This window comes from Pithys albifrons, chromosome 4 (assembly GCF_047495875.1).
Source record: "Pithys albifrons albifrons isolate INPA30051 chromosome 4, PitAlb_v1, whole genome shotgun sequence".
Taxonomy (NCBI): Eukaryota; Metazoa; Chordata; class Aves; order Passeriformes; family Thamnophilidae; genus Pithys; species Pithys albifrons.
The window spans coordinates 92,166,275-92,186,505 of NC_092461.1; the positions used below are offsets into that span (position 1 = coordinate 92,166,275).

The 20,231-nt window shown below is 36.5% G+C and overlaps 1 protein-coding gene across 1 annotated transcript in view; it reads left to right on the forward strand.

The window, feature by feature from the left end:
- Window positions 1-20,231, forward strand: part of LOC139670992 (dynein axonemal heavy chain 5-like) — a 151,398-nt gene that overhangs the window by 31,561 nt on the left and 99,606 nt on the right. Inside the window, exons 26-41 of the mRNA XM_071553150.1 lie at window positions 292-495; window positions 1,429-1,509; window positions 1,593-1,997; window positions 2,145-2,263; window positions 4,420-4,556; window positions 5,560-5,722; window positions 7,457-7,568; window positions 7,892-8,020; window positions 9,300-9,499; window positions 9,601-9,754; window positions 12,047-12,313; window positions 12,511-12,639; window positions 13,049-13,264; window positions 14,891-15,037; window positions 16,722-16,894; window positions 19,705-19,883. Of these exons, the coding sequence (XP_071409251.1) occupies window positions 292-495; window positions 1,429-1,509; window positions 1,593-1,997; window positions 2,145-2,263; window positions 4,420-4,556; window positions 5,560-5,722; window positions 7,457-7,568; window positions 7,892-8,020; window positions 9,300-9,499; window positions 9,601-9,754; window positions 12,047-12,313; window positions 12,511-12,639; window positions 13,049-13,264; window positions 14,891-15,037; window positions 16,722-16,894; window positions 19,705-19,883 (2,815 nt within the window). The remainder of the gene's footprint in view (window positions 1-291; window positions 496-1,428; window positions 1,510-1,592; window positions 1,998-2,144; window positions 2,264-4,419; window positions 4,557-5,559; window positions 5,723-7,456; window positions 7,569-7,891; window positions 8,021-9,299; window positions 9,500-9,600; window positions 9,755-12,046; window positions 12,314-12,510; window positions 12,640-13,048; window positions 13,265-14,890; window positions 15,038-16,721; window positions 16,895-19,704; window positions 19,884-20,231) is intronic.

A 20,231-nucleotide genomic window follows, 5' to 3' on the forward strand; every position in this document is an offset into this window, starting at 1 on the left:
ATAAGGCATATATTTGACTGATGTAATTCAGAGATAATTAATACAGATAATTTTTTATAAAATCAGCATTAATGCTAGAACTGGAGTTCTGTAAAAATCCCAGCTAAGAACAGGGGACCTCCGTGTGGATGGTATTTCTGCATTTTCTATCAGTTCCTAGAAGTACTTATTATGTCTGTGCTATTGGGCATTCCATAATTAAGAAAACAAAAACAAAAACAAAAAAAAACCCCAAACCAACCCCCAAACAAACTAGTGGACATACGTGTTTTCTTGTTTAATTTATGCCAGGTTGAACAAGCTGTTGCTGCGGAGCTGGGTGATGAGAGCAAACTCACCAGGATGGTGGCACTGAAACCTTTAGACAAGCAGATCATTGAACATAAGGATGTAAACAAAGTCGTGATCCAACTGAGTACAATTATTTTATCTCTTAAAACTGAAGCACTGGATCTTCTAAACAGCTTCTCTGATTTTTCAGGCATCTGGAACAAGGTTAGATGCATATTTAATATAATATGTTGCAATGTTGTGATCTCTAAATAAATTTTTTAAATGGTATTGGTTGTGTAAGGAGTTTGTGCTCAATCGGAAGCATTTGTTTCATGATAGAATCCATATACCCATAATTCCTCTTCTTCTGTTGACCAGAACTTGCCAATCTTTACCAATTAAACCATCTAAGAAAAAGCAGAACACAGAAGAATGCTGGAGGATAAAGAAATTTATGCTTTTGTATGTTTAAACATCTTTCTCACAGCATCTTGTCTGCATATATTATAAAAAGAATAATCTATCAGAATCTCTGAGACTCCAAAGCTATTCCTGAATATTAAACTGACTAGTTCTTCTCAAGTAACCATTGCTGAAAGATACTTTTCTATTTCTTCACAAAAAACCCAACCAACCAACCAACCAAAAAAAAAAAAAAGCGAAAAGCTAGGAAATCTTTCAGTAATAAGGATTCCAAAGCCAAAGTGAATTTGGGCTGGTGGAGTATCTTCATTTGGAAGTGGGTCCATAAATGGTAACACTCTGAGGAGTATTTTGACAGGAGATACTTCATGAAATAAAACCTTTTCTATATTCTGACCAGTGAAATTCAGTTCTGTATGGATGGACAACTACTGGTCTTACCTATCAAAGATACTTTAGTCAGGCTAAGAGACAAGCCATCAAAACAGTAGTAATCTTGCCTTTGTAACTGCTCACTATTTTTAACTTCCTCTTCCTAAATCAGTAAGAGTAAGAGTAAGGAAAAGCAGTTCAAGTGAAATAATTTATGCTTATATTAATTAATGCTTATATCCTCAGTTCTTTTAGAGAGGGAACATTTGCTTTTCCACAGTTCATGAGGCAGCTGTGGACCCTGTAGGTTGTTGTAATACCAATGCGAAATAGTCATTAAAATCACCTTCTCTCACATAGGATCCAGAGGAAAAATTGAAGGAATTTATAGATACTAAACCAACAATGGCTGAATTCCAAACTCAAATCAGATACTTTTCTGTAAGTATGTTATCTTTAATGAAAATGAACTGTTCAGATAAATTTTTGTGAAATTAAAAGCTGAACATTTGTGTTTGTCTTAGCAATTAGAAATGCAAATTAGAGAACTGCCCAATCACTGTGCACTGCAATCAGTGGATATTGCAACAGAGTCATTGAAAATAGCTTTAATTCAGGAATGCCGGTCAAGACAAAGAGCATTTGGATTAGCTTTGAATAAAAAGTCTGCCACAGACATGGATGAAATTTATTCATTCATTGAAAATGTTAGTAAAAGGTTAAGCAGACCTATCCATGACCTTGATGATGTACGGGGAGCAATGGAAGCACTGAAGGAAATTCGAGAGAATGAGATGAAAATTGACGTGACAGTTGGACCTATAGAAGAATCTTATTCTGTGCTTCATAAACACAATCTGCTCTTTCAAGATGGAAATACAGAAAGAGTAGATGGATTGGCCTATGCCTGGAAGAACCTAAACACACAGGTATGACAGTTGTATTATTTCTCAAATCATTATTGTCAGGCCTCTTAATGTTGAAATGCTAGAACAAACCTATTTTCCTGATTAAATTATTTTGTGCTTTGTTTTCTGCATGTTTTGTGGCTGATTTTTCTCTTTGTCTGCATATAGGCACGACAGGTTGAGGACCTGCTGCTGAAGGTACAGCCGGACATGAAAACAGATTTACTGAACAGTGTTCAAAAATTCCAGATTGATACTGCAGAATTTTATAAAGACTATAATGAAAAGTAGGTGACCTCAAGTGCAATACAATTATACTTCATTAGTAATTATTTGAAACTGGTGTGTCTAAAGGGCTTCAGAAAATAAACACAGCACAGCCTCATTGTATGTATGACACCTGAAAAAAGGCCTAATTTCATATTAATATAAAATAAGCACACAGCCTTACTGATTCATTACCATAATTTCAATGCTAGAGCCAGTAAAACTCCATAAGAGTTAATAGGTTGAGGAAAAAAAAATCAAATTCCCAATCCAAATCCAAATTTAAAGTTTTTTCATGAGTCTAAGCTCAACAAAGCACTTCAGCAGATATTTAATATGAAGTTTTTAAGTGGTGCCTTTAATGTGAGTGGAGATTCCAGTTTGGGGTATTTCTAAATTCACTGAGTCTTAGTTTTAATCTAAACTTACTTTGGCTCTTTTGAAGATCTAAATTGTGAGATATTTGTGGTTCATTGGATGCTCTAAAGTAGCAACAAAGAAGGAAAGACAGGACTCAGTCTGCTGTGATCTATTAGGGTTCTAGAACAGTACACGCACAGTAAGTAGGTTTTGGCAATGAAGTTGATCAGCAGCTGGCCCTGGACACCCACTGCACACTGGTAGCCTGTGGGTGGTGTGAAGCAGCTTCATGTACAGCCCCTGGAGGCTGCCTTGGTCTTATGAGCAGAATTCAGTACACACACAGAGCACACACTCCTGGATGGCCTTGGAGAATATATACTCTCCTCCTGGGGTATTTTCTTTTGCATTGGTGGTCCGAAAGGTAACCAGGTGCTTGGCTTCCACCTTCAGTTCACCAGGAGTGAACGTTCTTGCAGGCATACTAGCACGGCATTTGACCACAAGCTTCAAGGTTCCAGATGTAGAAACAAGGTGAAATTTGCATCTGAAAGGAACGCGTTAGAGCACCAAGCTGGTAATGTGGACACATGCATACATACTGCTGCCTGCAGGTCTGCTCTCAGAGTTGTCCAGAGGAATTAAGGGAAATACCCTGTGGCTGAAACCAGTTGTAGGGACACTGAGAGCACCCCCTACTCCTTAAGGTTCAGTTGCTTGGGCTCAGGGCCAGCTGAGACCTGGTGCCTCATAGGGCTTCCCTCCTTCTTTGGTGACAGGGGACTCCCATGCAGCTCAGCCTGGGAGGCCTCGGCAATGCTGACACCCCATCCTGTGGGATCTGCTTTTATGTTGAGACTTCACTGCTTGGCCCTTGACTACAGCTGTGCCTGGCCATGGACCCTGCTGAACTGAGCATGGACCCTGACACACCGATTCACTTCTCAGACTGACCTCAGAACAGTCTGGAACCCACTGGTCTGTGTCTCATCCTGGTTACCTTCACTGGACCTGCTCCTGACCCTCAGCTACTGACTCACCTTCCCAGCTTGATCTTTGTCCTGGACTTATATAAAGATCTGGACTATCATTTGAACCTGACTCCCATTCCCTGGTCTGCCCTGCTCCTCCTGCTGACTGGGCTCAGGCTTTGGCTGCCTCTGCTGACTGTGTTAGTGCTTTCATCTCCTGGTTCCATTTTCCTTGCCCGTTCTGCTTTGTGGTGCCCATTTGCCTGAATATCTTTCTAGAAATAACCATGGCACAACAGATGACGACAGAGTTCTCATCCCAAAATATTACGATGTAGCCAAGAAGTGGTCCCAGGAGTGAGATGGGGTTTGCACCCACCCCTACAGCTGAGATGGGCTCATTAGGGAAAATAATTTTTTTCTTATTTTTCTGACTACTTCATTATGATTATAGTGCCAGGTACCACAGTTTTCACTCCTGAATTATATGTCTGCTATCTTTACCTTTTAAAAATACAAATTAAAATAATTATTAAAATGTGTTTTACAGAAAAAACCAGAAAATAACAAAAATTAAATATCTGTAAATTATTTTAGGTGTTTGTAACATGTATGCTGACCTAGATGAATTTTATTATTAAAAAATAAATTGGGCTTTCAGGGACTACTCAGTATGCAATTTTGGTGCACTGAATCTAGGTGGCATTTTCTCTCTTAGTGTCTTAATTTTTAGAAAAAAAATTAGAAAATATTACTCTTCAGTAAGTATGTACTGTGTTCCATTGTGCTGCTTCATGAAACCCATATGGTTGATACTTGCACTGAATTTGGTTTGGGTTTTACAGGGGCCCCTGCAAGGAAAATATTCCTCCCCAAGAAGCGAGTGACAGATTACAGATCTTTCAAGCCAAATTTGATGAACTATGGAGGAAGCATATATCACTCTCTGCTGGGGAAGAATTATTTGGTCTTCCTATCACAGGTAGTTTCTCAGGGGATAAGGATACCTATTACTAGGCCATTAAATTTTTCTTGTGGTTCCTGCTAAATGCATTCATTGTAGAACAACTCTTTGCGGTAAATTATTATTGTCTTTCCTGTGAAAAGTAGCTGTGTGAAACTGTCTTTCAGTCTGCACATACATAATCATCAGGTGGAAAAATACTGCAGAGTTCTGTGTATCTCAGGGTCCAGATGCTTAGATCTCCTGCTTCTTCTGTTCAGAGCTAAGCACATCTCCTGTCAGTATTATGCCCTGTAGAAATTTGGGAAACACGTTGCCAAAGTACTCAGATTGTCCCTGCTCCAGTTACATAATGAATTCCCTTGGGCTGTGCAACTGATCTGCAATATCCTTATGTCTAACAGTCAGACACAGTTCATTTGGAAGACTGTGGTGTGAGAACTGAAGTTACAGCAGAATGTATGATAAGCACTTTAATTCATGCATACTAAATTGAGTGTATTTTCCAGAGTACATATGAAATAATCACAATATATTTAACTAGGAATTCCCAAAAATATGAGAGAAACAAAATGAAACATTTCTGTTAGAGGATGTCCATTTTAAATACTTAATTTTCTAGTATGTTCTAGATTTTTATTTTTAAATAAATCCCCATCCCCAGCCTCTACCTCTTAAGTTAATAGTATAAATTGAGATATGGGATATTTCAGTTCTTGTCTAAAATTATATTGTGTTGCTTTGCCATTTCATATACTTTTTCAACATTGTCTCCCTCACAGAGTACAGCATCTCACTTATAAGCATATGTATTAAAAAACCAGTAATCTAAACAATTATTGTGCAAATCAAAATGAGTTGTCCTTACATCATGTAACTGGAGTTTTTCTTACTAGACACTGTCTAAAAAATAGCAAGTTGGATTTCATATATTTATTAGATACCATTTTTAGAAACACATGGATTTTTATGTTCATAAATACATTAACACTCAGATTTATGATTTTAAAATTTGAAACAGAGTATCCTGAACTGCACAAAATTAAACGTGAACTTTCATTACTTCAGAAACTTTACAGTCTTTACAATACAGTTACTGCCAGTGTTGACGGATACAATGAAATGCTATGGAATAATATAAATATTGAAAAAATTAACAATGAACTTCTGGATTTTCAAAACAAGTAAGTTAGTTTTTTTTTTGTTAAAGTGCATGCAATTTTTTTTTCTCAGCTCTGTGTGTTAAATAGCTGTGAAAATTGCTCCGAACAATATCTGAAGCAAGGTACTACCAGTAGGTAGTAAGTGCTTTTTTTAATAATAAAATTTTAATGAGGTACAATCCTTCCATTGGCAGCTTGCTAGCATTATTGCATCAATGTTTTGTCTTTAAACCTCGAGAAATTTAAAGTGTACAGGGAGTACACACAGAAATAGCTAAGATGTTATGCTGTGCTATGAAAGAAGCAGGAACACTGGAAATGCAATTAGTGTTTCAGCCTAACTATAAAGATACATGTAGTTCTTTACTGTATTTTTTTCATAGTCCTTTTACAAATATTAATGTAATTGAAAACCTAGAATTATGAAAAGAAGAATCAAAAAAATAACCCTAAGTGAAAATAAATCCAATCAGAAAGCAATAAAAAGGAGAAATATTTAGAGAAAACATTGAGGCATAGAGCATAATAGATATTTATAATAATAGCTAGGGAGAAGTTTCCCTTTATATTTTACTGTAATATAAAGAGAATGTTTACTAAATTTAAGAAGGAAATTTATATCTGGTCAATGGAGTAGTTTTTTAACATAATGTTTGAGACATACAATTTGCTGTTAAAAATATTACCGAGACCAAGACAAAGTTATTTGTAATAAAAAAATTGCCATTTTCATTATCAGACTAAGAGATCCCATTCCAATAGCCATCCCAAGACAAGGTTTGTTAGAAAGTTACTTGCTGTGTCTCAGGATAGAAGTAGCCAGGAATTGCCTTCCTAAAGCCTTATTGATACAAGGCAGAGTATAATTTCCCATTCTGCAACACTTTTCTCTAGCATATTTAGTACTATCTATTACTGGATTCAGGATGAAGGACTACAGCGATTACTGTAGTGCCATGACAGGATGCATATGTTCATCTACCTCTTTATTGCAAGCAGTGAAGAATTTGCACAGGCTCCAGCATTGTGTGACAGATCTGCCTGACTTTGAACTGTGAAAAATAGAGAATTTCTTTGAAGTATATTCTCATTATGAGTTGGTTTTATGCAGCTTTTAGTTTCTGCAATTGAGCTGTAAGAGTACTGCTGTCAGTCTTTGGTCTGGAGCTTTGGCAGATGAAAATTGGCATGACTTGTTAGAAGCAAGAGGAGCTGTGAAAATTCACAGTACAAGAGTTCTCCATTTTCAGTTTTTTTTCTTCTTAAATTGTGCATAAAGGAAAAGTTTAACTCTCTTTTACACCAGCTAGATATAAAATAGGACTTGTTTGATTGAAACATAAGTATTTTTCTGTTTGCAAGCAGGCTAGTTTTAATTTAGGGTGTACTTTATTTTGCTTGAAAAATACCCATTTACCTCTTTACAAAATCAGGTACATTTTCCAATTTTTAATTAGGCAATGACAGTGCAAAAACTTAAGTTCAGGCTTGGGTTGCACATGAAATTAACTTCCTTTAGTACAAACTGAACTAGAAAGCAAACCATTCCAATGTGACCTGTATTGTCTTTAGCAGTGTTTCATGCCTGCAGTCACAAACAATCAGTTATACATGATGTTGTCAGCTTGCAACTGGATTTTTATTTAGTGTCTTCTGGTCCACTGGTTGAAAAATGACAATATATTGTATTTTTAAATAGTGGATTGTGCTTATTAAGAATAAAATATTTCTTTTTTCTTTTTGTGCTTTTGAAAGAATCCGAAAGTTGCCAAAAGCATTGAAGGAATGGCAAGCTTTTCAAGACCTAAAAAAACTAATTGATGACTTCACAGAGAGCTGTCCTTTGCTTGAAATGATGATGAACAAAGTATGTTCAGCATAATAGTTTGGAGAGAAGATTTACTTGAAAAATTCTGTTGAAGGCTATGTTATATGACCACAGGATGTTTTCCATAATTCTTTTTTATAGATAAAATAAGCTATACTTGTGGCAAAAATCTAGTTAGGCTTAGTTACAGAAAAGTAAAACAAAAGACTTCATAATGTGATTACAAGAACTATTAATGCTTTCGATGGAATGGAAATCAAAACTCTTGTCTTTGTTCAAGAGATGCAGTGTGAAAGTATGTCATCATTTTAGTCCTAAAAATAATACAATTTTAAACATATCATCCCTATGGACTTTTCTAGGCAATGTCATCACGACACTGGGGAAGAATTGCACAAGTGACTGGGCATCACTTTGATGTTGACTCTGAAAGTTTCTCTTTAAAAAGCATAGTGGATGCCCCTTTATTAAAATATAAAGAAGATATTGAGGTACATGTACTCTTCTGGTTTTTTTTTCTTAATAACTTGTGATCTAGGAGGCTGCTTTTGAAATCCTGTTTCTAGTCCACTTTATAACATTAAAAACAATGGTTTAGTTGAAGAATTCCTTTGAAAAAATGGAGCCTGGTAGTTGGTAGTAGCACTGATGGTTAGTTTATTTCCTTTTTATTCTGGAGAAGGATTAAATGGATAGATGGTATTACATTAATCCTTCCATGGAAGGACTTCTGTTGTTTTAAGTGTAGTGTGATTCTGTCATGCTTCTGATTTAGGATCTGCCTACTTATATATTTTTTCTTCCCTTTAAATGTCTTATCAGAGAGAAAAAAGAGTTGATGTAAGCCTGATCCTGTTAAGTGCTGAATATTCTTGGAACACAGGAGAAGTGGAGGATTTAGGATTAAAGGAGAATGAGGTTCTTTTGTATTTCAAAAGTGACTCTTCACAAGAGTACAGAGAGATGAGAAGGCTTATGTACTGTGCACAAGCTCAAAGCTATTGTCTCCTCCATTTTAGGGGCAGTGGTTATCTGGCAAGTCCATTAGCTTCATGCTTGCTACCTTTTACCAGAAAAAAGCATAGCTAAAAATAAGTAAAACTCCAACAATTTCTGATTTCAGTGCCACCTAGTTAAATCTGTGATCCCTCTAGAGGAGTGATCTGCTTTGTCTTGTTCCACAAAGGAACATTTTTAAGACAAAAACATGAAATGAAACTTCTGATGTACCCGATTTCCAGACAAGAATTTAAGCCATATGAAAGGTTCAGAGTTCCAGCCTTACACTTCAGGAAACACTTTAAACCTGTGATAGAATCCAATATACTCCTGAACCTGCATCTGGGGTCCTATCTGAGTAGCTGGGCCTTTTCTCTCCAATTTTATTACAGTCTCGTCCTCACTGTCTTCAAGAAGTAGCAGACTTGTTATCCATCTGAACACTATTGTTGGACTTTTTGTTGGTTTTAATTGGTAATGTGTAATTTCCTTAAACTCTGCCTGCAGATTCACTGACTTAGTGAATTTTGTGTGTGTAAGGTGCTAGTACTAGTGAAGATGGAGTATAGCCCATGAAATACACCTGTTACGAGTAGTACTGGAATATAATCTCATTTGTAATTTAATAACTGAGAGCTATCTCGTTGTATATTTTCATTACCTGGAACTTACACTGAAATCAGGATCCAGCCAATAAATTTTAATAGTCTTTATAACTCTGCTTTATGTTAGCCTTACAGGAATGTAATTTGCTATTTTAATTTCACACAGGATATCTGCATCAGTGCTGTTAAAGAAAAGGATATTGAAGCAAAATTGAAGCATGTCATCAGTGAGTGGACTACTCATGCTTTCAGTTTTGGCAAATTCAAAACTCGAGGAGAACTTCTTCTGAAAGGATCGGATATATCGGAGAAAATCGCTTTGGTGGAAGATAGTCTGATGATACTGGGGTCGCTCATGAGCAACAGGTACAACATTTAATAAATGCACACATTGTGTAAATCTAATTAACCCCCAAGGTAAACAATGATCATGTTATTTTTTTCCCCTTTAACTCACATTCATGCAGGTATAATGCACCATTTAAGTCCACTATACAACACTGGGTTCAGAAGTTGACCAGTACTGCAGAGATAATTGAAAACTGGCTCACAGTACAAAACCTCTGGGTTTACCTTGAAGCTGTGTTTGTTGGTGGAGATATTGCAAAACAGCTACCTCAGGTACACTGATTTATGGTAACAGTATGTTGTACCAAGAGACTGCCACATCTCAGAGTTTACTTGCCAGTACAAACAATGCAAATAAGCTTTGTGGTCTATGCATAGGCAGTTCAGAAGAAACTTTGCCAAATTATGATCTGTCTGGTTTAACTGCTTAGAACTCGGCCAAACCCACAGGAACAGGATTGTTTGTAATTCAAGCTCAAATGTTCCCATCAGCTTGCAATATTAGAGAATCTCATGATAATACAGGGCTCCAAACTGCTTAATAGCACAAAAGGAATTTATCACTTTTGCCATATGTGCAAACATCCCCTTCTCCCTGTGTGCACATTTATAGGCTGAAAGTTATGCAATAATAGTACAACAGATTTTCTGTATGAATTTTGGACTTGCTAGGACTCAGTTTAACAAAGTCCCAGAGAGATGTTACAAGGCTTGGAGCTGCATGTGTGTGAATCTGTGTGAACTATTTCAGCCTCTTCAAAAGACTGTTGTAACCTTCCATGATCTGAAATTTGTTAAGGGATGACCAGTTAAGGAATGATCTCACTTTATGCAGTAAAGAAATAGCAGAAAAAGTCATCCTTTTTGTTGTGTCTTCTAATGAGGGGTTTTCATATAGTTTTAACACACTGGATCAACTAGTTCTGTAACTTATCAGAACCACAATTACTGGAAAATTATTAGATATTAATTTCATTTAGGCCACATATCATTAAAGGCTTACAATTTCCCAAATTAACATTAATTTTTGTAAGTTAAGTAAAGCTTTCTTAAGTGTTGTTTAAGATTACAGTACTTTCCTTTAGGTCATGAGATTAGGTCATAATGTTAATGCTTATCAGAGAATCAATGAGCAGTTTTTTGCAGATGAACAAACGCTAGAGTGCAGCTGAGGCATTTGATAACTGCTAAAGTGACTTCTTCCAAGGATGATAGATACAGGAACCAATATTCTGGAAAAAACGAAATATGGTGACATGAAACAGTATTCTAGAAAAACAGCTTGGTGGAGGAGTAATGATAGATGAGTGGGCTTAATTGCAATTTGTGGATGACTATTGCAACAAGTAACTGTTAACATCTGGAAGTTAACAGGGAGATGAGTAACAATCAGCGTGGATTTGTTAGGGTGAAAAAACATGTCAAACAAATCTAATTTATTTTTAGGGTGTGCAAGGAGCTTTGTGGTAGAGGAAGAAGAGTAGTTGCCATATATCTTGATAGGCTTTTGACCCTTTATCTGATTGTGCTACCAGAAAATGAGTTTTAACTTGGTGGTGTGTAAAATGAAGGCAGAAGAGTGGAATGCATAAAGAGCAATAACCGATAACTAGAATATTGTACCTGATTTTGGGCAAAGAAACACACAGACAAACTTGAGACAGCATAGAAGAAGGTGGTAAGAATGAGGAACTACCCAGAAAGGAGGATGCACAAGAAAAATTTTGACAAACTAGGTTTGTTTGATTTGAAGGAGAGGAAAAAACTGAACAGAAGGTGTGATAAGTTTTTTAAAATATAAGGGTTGCTCTCAATAGGAAGAAAAATGTGTTCTGAATCTGATTAAGCTTAGATATTAAAACAGAGTCATCAGTAGCAAAGATTGCCTGGAGAGGCTTCTAAATTTCATCACTGAGCATTAGTTAACACCTGACAGACAGATGTTTTGGGTATGATCCTACCTTGTAACAGACGAATTGCTTTGGTTGGTCTTTGGAGATCTATTCTAGGTCTCAGATAATTTATGACTCAATTGCCACTTCATTTGTTTTAGATGAAGATAGAGTTTTTAATGTCAATATACTCAGTGTATAAAAATATTTATTCTTCAGCTCCCAGTTTGAGAACTTGTCTTTCTTCACCTACAATACCTTACGAGTGTGGCAGCTTCAGACTGTTAATACTGGTTTTGTTTGTCAGGTATTGGTACTGACATCTTATATGACATTGTGTATTGCTATTAAGGCTGTAGTTTCTGAGAAGGCTGCTGTTTGGGTTTTGTGGTGTGTGTTGGAATCCCTTTATGTGGACAATTTTGGTGCCCAGCATGAAGCAAAGGAATCTTCCAGAACTGCCCCATTGCAGTCTTTCTCTTGCAATTTGTACTCCGGTCATTATTGGCGCTTGACATCATAAGTGTGCCTATAAATAGTCATACATCAGTTCTGCAAAGAATACCTGAACAACAAGGGAAATATTAAACTGTTACCTCATCTCATAGAATTATTTATTTTTTAGAATATGACAACCATGAGAAAAAGCTAATGTCTTTATCATGTACTTCAGGAAGCCAGAAGATTTCAGAACATTGATAAATCATGGCAGAGGATTATGCAGAGAGCCCATGAAACATCAAACATTGTGCAGTGCTGTGTTGGAGATGAGACTTTGGCACAGCTATTACCGCATTTGCTGGAACAGTTGGAAATCTGTCAGAAATCACTGACTGGCTATTTGGAAAAAAAACGGTTAATATTTCCAAGATTTTTTTTTGTATCTGACCCTGTGCTTCTGGAAATCCTTGGACAAGCATCTGATTCCCACACTATTCAGGTATAAGTAATAAAGCAATAATGTTTTTGTGGTCGATATTACTAAGTGAGGACCATGGAGAACTTTGTTATTTATTGGAGAGAATTTCTTTCACTTGCAGCAAAATTTACAGAATCTTCTAATAGAGCATTTAAAGACAAAGTAAGAATGCCATATCTGATCAGTTTATAGAGGACTTTTTTCTGATCCTGTTGTAGGCACATTTATTAAGTTTGTTCGACAATGTGAGCCGAGTGGGATTTCATGAAAAGCACTATGACCAGATTTTATTCTTTGAATCTCAAGAAGGAGAACAGGTCAATATTATTGAACCAGTTTTAGCTCAGGTAATTAAAATATATATTGCAGTTTTTCATAACTTGATTTAAAGTAGAGTTGTGTTTTAGAGACCAACAGTCTCACATCATGCTGTTATTTGACTAGATGAATGAAAACCTTCCAATGGGAACAGCAAGAGCAAAGACTAGAAAGGTCAGGACATTTGTGTCATTTTGTAACGATTGCTTTACCTGTTTTCTCAGCAGTACTGCTGTGAAGTGCCAAATCCATCACATATGTCTAGAAAGGCAGTGGAGCAGAAAGAGGAAAGGAATCTTTTAAAGATTGGAGAATAATGAAGAGGGAAATGGAAATACAGAGGGACTGAGTGACTGGGAAAAAAGTCACACAGAGCTTTTGCTCTTTGTGAATTATTCATAAACTAATTCTTTAAAAGTACTTTCTTGTTTATTTCAGGGCAATGTGGAATTCTGGTTAGGTCGGCTGCTGAATGGGATTAGGAAAACAATCCACACCATCATTAGACAGGCATCAATGGTCATTAGCGATTCAGATTTTAAGATGTATGACTTTCAGGCCATGTTTCCTGCACAAATAGGACTTCTGGGAATTCAAATGATCTGGACCAGAGATGCAGAGAAGGCATTGAACAGTACCAAAACTGACAAAAAGGTAGTATTTAATGAATCTTTGGGGATTTATTAAAATCATCATTTGTAACAGTGCATATTGTGAAAAGTTAAAAGTAGCATGTAGGAAAAAGCACAAAGTACTAGTTAATTAACCAGAATAACAAATAAACTAACAGGGAAACAGAATGATAAAAAAAGTGTTAAGAAGGCACACCTCCTCATTATCCCTCAGCATGTGTTTTAGAATTGTTCTTTGTCCTGTGATTTTCTCTATTGTTCTGTTACTGCAGTTATCTTGGGAAGCGACAGTTTCTCAGTTGGGGAAAATAGCAAGTCTTATCCTATTACTTTCTCAAAATCAAATTAGGAAAGAAATAAGAGCTCCTAAACTTTGGGGAAATAACTGCTTGTGTGTGTTGGTCTACTCTAACTGAATATATTAGATTCTTCAGTTGATGAGCTCTTTTATTAGGGAAGGGAAATAACAGCAACCATTTGAGGAAGTGTTTGTTTAATCTCAAACGCGTGGAGAAGATGCTGTTAACAACCAAGGTGTTATTATTAACACTGAATCTATGAAGGAGGAAGGAGAGGATGTGAAATAAACAGTTGCAAATTACTATTAATCAAGAATATACAGTCAGACGGAACAAAGAACTAATAACACCATCCTACCATAAAAATAAATGCAAAGCAATGGTGCTACACTTTACTTTGATAATGAAAGTAAGGACTGTAGACTATGCAGAAGACCGTGTAGTGCTACATTTTCTGCATTGTACAAAGTCTGAGAAGGGCATAGACTTGGTTTTAGTCCACTCCAGTTCATAGACTAACTAGATGCAAAGATTCTTTTGCATTAACTAGAAAATAGGTTTTGGGTTGGGGTTTTTTGGCTGAACTGTGTGTGTGTGTTTGGGGGGCAGGGAGGTTATTTAATTCTCTGTTAGTTTTACCAGTGTTTTTAGAATTTTTAACTCAGCAAACAGTGTGAGTTTTAGGCTGAGCATATACTTACAGAAAGCTAGTGTGGTTGTTCGCTCACACATTTGAAACAAGAGTATAAATGAGCTGTTCTTTATGAAACCTCAGTGCTTCGTAATTTATTGTGTCTTAGGTGCATCACTGACAGAGTCTGATGCTGTTTACTTAAGTCAGTATATAGTCAGTATTGTATTTTCTGGAATTCTGTAACATATCCGGTACCAAAAAATAAATTATTATTTTAGCATTGACATCTAAAATTACACTACATTTCCCCTCTCCTCTGCTTAGAGGATGTCATAGATCTCCAGTTTCCTGTTCCCCTTAAAGAGTAGATACTGCTTGGGCTGATGTATAATACTTAAATTCAGAGACTGATTGTTCTGAATATATGTTGGGGTGCAGTCAGCTGAAGAGATAATGTGTAGTAAACAGAGCAACAGTCTTGGAATAAAATCTCACAATGTGACCTGTTCACCTAGTCACAACCTTATTGTACTCTGTTGGGTAAGAATGCATGCATGGAGGGCAAACTGCACCCCCCAAATTTAGGATTCCAAACCTAATAAATGCAAAGCAGTTATGTTGATATGTTTGCAATTGTTTATTTATCTTTTATTCTAAACATTAGAAGAACAAATGGTGTTTGTATTAATATGTATGTTCCTGCTATGTGCAAAAGGTAATGCACACAACAAATCAGAAGTTTTTGGAACTTTTAAATTATTTGATTGACATGACAACACACAATCTGACAAGAATGGAGCGCACAAAATATGAAACTTTAATCACCATTCATGTACACCAGAAGGATATCTTTGATGATTTGGTAAGTTTTGGTAAACCTTTAAAGGACTTTCTATAGAAGATTTTGCACATATTAAAAAATGTAAATCTTGCAATCTCTTGCCTTTAAGTAGCTCTGATATTTGAGCTGTGATAGAGCATATCAGATTTAGTTTGTTTTCGTATAGATGCCATGCAGAGATAAGAGTGAATTAAATATGGGTATGTTCATAAGTTCAGACTTCAGGTTTAAAATGGTTGTTTTTACCCATCATGCACAAATTCACTGTGAGCAAAAAATTTAACTTTATAAATTAAACTGTTCTCTCAATTTGAAGATTTAATGCATTATTTGATAGAAATGTAAGCATAACGAAGCCCCTTTACTGCTGCTATCATTCATGTTCTTTCCAGGACAATCTGTGTATTGATTTAAAGTAATAATTATTCAAAGGTAAAAGGAGTGAGGCTCCATATATTTGCAAAGAGTAGCAATAACAACCAGAACAGATATTTTAAATATTTTAATAACTGAGTAGCATCAGGTTTCCTTTAGATAAGTATCTTTAATAAACAAAAATATAATTATAAAAATGGAAGTAAAATAACTTTCAAAAAGCTTGCATGATGCAAAGGTAAGTAATTCAATACTGTATTGCTTAATTAATGCATATGTTAGGAAGATAAAAATTAAGTGCATGTGTAAAAAAAGAAGGAAAATGATAAAAAAATACTGAAAGCTAGAAAGAAAACTGCTGGTTTCTAATATAGGCGTGGGGTTTTATCCTCTGCCTGTAATTTTCAATTAATTTTAATAATTATTAATTGGCCATTTCATTATTAATTAATTCAGTGACATATTACAATAAAATGAAATCACAAAAATCTGGTTAAATTTGTAGGGCCTCTATGTAAAATGAAAAATCAGAGGCAAGTCCAAATCTGGGGAAATGGTTCTTAATTACTACATATAATATTATCCTTCCCTCTCAAACCATTCTCTTCTCTGCTAAACGTTTCCTTTTGTGGTTGAGATACAGTATGGGTAAGTGGCTGAGATTCCAGAACCTCCTCTTCACATTACACTGTATTTACAAAGCCAATAACTAGCACCACATGGTCTGTAAAAGGCCAGTGATTTTGAGATCAAGTGTCAAAAATAATGAATCCAGATCTACTAATTTACTGCAAATTTAAATATGTGTATGGCAAATTTGTACTGAAAAGTGCATCCCAAATAAACAACACATAGATGTGTGTACAACGAATTCAAATGTTGTCCTCAAGTTAGTATTTCTGTGAGTAATGGCACAGATACTGTACTGTATTGTGTAACCAGTATTGGTACTTGGGATTTTATTAAGTTTTCCATCACTGTTCTTCAATATCTCTGTAAGACAATTCATAATTTCTGTGCCCAGTTCAAAGGAAAATCAAAGTGGTCAGGAGATTCAGACCATGACATAGACAGGTTTGAAAAGATAATTCTGCATGTCTTGACTCTTGTCAGATTCCATGCTTGTTCTTCCAGGTCAGGAATTTGTATTAAGTAGGGTTTTGTTGTTGTTGTTGTTGATGTTGGGGTTTTTTGTTTGTTTGCTTTGAGTTTTTGTTTGTTTCATTTCTTGTTGTTGTTTTTTGTTGGTTTTTTTTTTAATGTATGGAATTTAAGATTCATTTGTTATACAGTTTATTTCTGTATTAATGATTTTTCTTTTTCCTTATAGGTCCGTATGAACATTAAATCCCCCTCTGATTTTGAATGGCAAAAACAGTCTCGATTTTATTTTCTTGAGGACTTGGATAAATGCATTATCAAAATCACTGATGTAGAGTTCACCTACTGCAACGAATACCTAGGGTGTACAGACAGGCTTGTTATAACTCCCTTAACTGACAGGTAGTTATAAAAAGAACGCAGTGCATAGTATTGGAGCTAAGATTTAATTCCTTGGAGTTAATTCCTTTAACTTTCATGTGTGTCAGAATTAGGTTGCACAACAATGCTGTAATAGCGCTGGTGAACAGCAGAGGCCAGTGCTCATATGTTCAGCTATCAAATGTGAGTTGAATTATCTTTGAGTTGCATGAGGTTTGATAGGCATCGGAAAATGTACTTGGGCTCAAGATAAATATAGCTGAACTCCATACACTTCACCAGCCTAAACAAAGAGTTGATACTTTCAATAAGGCAGTAGCTGCATGAGAATTTGGCATTTTGGCAAATGATTCGTTTGAAATCACCCTGGAGTGAAAAACAATAACTCAGGACATAGGATTGAATAACTAATTCCAGTATGGTTTTAGACAAGGCCTATAGAGAATTATAGGACTGCAAACATTGAAAAAGCTCTGAGGGCAAACAACAATTTTTTATTGCTGAAGTGTTACAGCACGTTCAAATTGCATTAGATGCCTGAAGTATTTAGTGCTTCAGCTGGGCAAGAGGCAGAGGTGTTTGCTATGCCAGAGCTTCTTCCTTTAGGTGTGGATAGGAATGTCAAAATACTGTGCATATTCAGTCATTTATAGAATCACATAATGATTTGGACTGGAAGTAACCTTAAAGACCATCTAATTCCATCCGCCTTGCTGTGGGCTCGGACACTTTCCACTAGGTTGCTCAAAGCCCCATTTCAAATTAATGTTGGAATTGTCTTTGCACTCTCTGTGCTACTAGATTTTAACTACTAGTGAAAATTCAGATTTTTGTAAGTTTCTGAACTAAAATTATTCCCAGTGAGCTGTTTAAGACTGTCAAAACCCTTTACTTGGATATCTGCCTTTTAATATGTAACATACATCTGCCCAATTCTGTGTTATGCACCCTGCTCTTTTTATGCTAGATAGAGGTCAGTGAAAATGCAGTGGATTAGTGGGTATGGCAGCACCACTATGCTGACAATATTTTTGCCTATCAGGAGAGCCAGTACCAAGAAAATGTAGTCATTCAAAATTTGTTCACAGAATTAAAATGCAGCCAGGGAAGTGGTCACAGCACCAAGCCTGCCAATGTTCAGAAGGTGTTTGGACAATTCTCTCAGGCACGTGGTTTGGTTTGGGGGTTTGTCCTGTGCAGAGCCAGGAATAGGAGTTGACAATTGTTGTGAGTCTCTTCCAAATCAGGAATTCTATGATTCTACAAGGTACTCTATCACACGAGGCTGAAAACTAGCACAGGGTGACATGATTGAAGAAAACAAGTTTTTGAATGAATTTAAAATAATAACAACAAAAAAGAACAGGTGTATCTGTCTTTGGACAAACCTAGAAGAGCCAAACCAAGCTGCAGAGATTGAACACTATCCACTGTCACTTGTTGAAAGGGTATTTGAAGCTGAGATGTTTTCCAGAGTTAACATGGGAAACTTGCGTACCTAAGCCATGTTGTATAAGAACAGATTTGATTCTCCTTATGGGCTTTTTCCATTTTAGCACTTTTAGTATTGCTATATGGAGTTGTATAAGCTTCTGAAAAATTTCAGGTAATGGTATCTTTGCTTTCCATTTATCAACTCGGAGTCAAGTGCTGTTTGGCTAATGATACCATGTTGAAAGAGATTCCTGATAAATACACACTGTTGGTAGTACACTGCATTAAGATAATGTCACTGAAATTAAATACTCCTAAACATCATGTCAGACATGTCCTTGTCACGGCAGATACAAAAAGTGAAATGGAAGTTCTGTGTAAGACTTGTACTGTGTACAGAGTTTGTCCTTACCTCATTTTCAGTAGCAGAGTTGTTAGGAGTGGTACTTTTTACCTATTAAGTTGTTGCCTGTTAGCTGAACACTAAGTAATAAGGTGATAAAGCATTCTTACTGCTATTAGATTAGAATGAGTATTCTGTTGTTTCATATGAAGTGGGACTAGGTGGTATCATTTGGTGTTTTTTCAGTGCCTATTTTATCTCCCCACATATATCATAAAGCTATGGAGTTTCACAGTATTAAAATGAGATTACAGTAATTTTTGAGCATAGTAAGTTAGAACAACAGTCTTCCTACACCCTTCAGTAATTGCCACAAAATCTGGGGAGGCTGAGAGTTAAAATCCTGAGGATCTCAACCCAAGATGAAAGCTGAAGCAGAAGGTCTTCCTAGCACCCTTCTTCTTTCTCCATTGCCATTACAATCTTCCCTCTTGTCTATTACCCTCCTGGAAATCAAAGACCTCATGTGACTGGCAGGACTGCTGGGGTTTGGCATGCTGGTGGAGAAATGACAGGAATGTGAACTGTTTCCAGCCTCTATACCTTGCTATAGCCAGATCAGAGAGCCCATCTTGTGTGCTCTGGGGAGAGAGAAGGAGGATGGGGGGTGAGGGGGGGGAAAGGCAGAAGTGCAGTGGGTCTGGATGCTGCAGAATGAGGCTGAGTCATGGAGGGATGGTGTATGACAGTATGAGTAAATCACAATACTACAGTATTTTGGTATTCAACATTTAGAAGTGACCTGTGGATTTCCTGGGCTGTTGTAGTCATTGCAGTGCTGGATGGATGCTTTTCTGCAGGTGGAGCAAGGTTTGTACCTGGTAACTCAGCTTCGTGTGCAGGAAGGCAACAACCGAGAGCTTACCACATGGAAGCACAGCCATTTCTGCTCCCTTCCCCAACTCTGTGTAATACAACTGTTGTGGTTGCATTCATGGACTTCAAGTAATTAGTAGCAGGAAAAGATTCATAGATCTCTTTGTTCTGTCTTTAGGTGTTACATCACTCTGGCACAGGCCCTGGGCATGAGTATGGGTGGTGCACCAGCAGGACCTGCAGGGACAGGGAAAACAGAGACAACGAAAGACATGGGCAAATGCCTGGGAAAGTATGTTGTTGTTTTCAATTGTTCAGACCAAATGGACTATAGAGGACTTGGTCGTATCTATAAAGGTAAGAAAATATCTGTTTTTTTCATTTTAGAGTTATGAGGTTTTGCCTTTTCAGTAGTGAGTTAGCAATGATTAGCAGGGTATTTTTGTCTCTGTTTCCTCTTATTTCCAGGCACTCATCAGGTTTATCTGATATTTGTTTATTTCTCCATGTCATTTTTCCCTTTTTCTTCCTGCATACTTGTCAGTTTTGTTTTTGGTTTGTTTTTTTTTTCTTCATGTTCTTAGATGGTGTCTGGGTTTGAGGGAAAAAAAACCAAAATGTTTTACCCACAAGCAGGGGAGGGGCCTCCTCCACGATAATCACACCACTCTTTATCAAATTTAAGAAAAGGAATTTTAATACAAG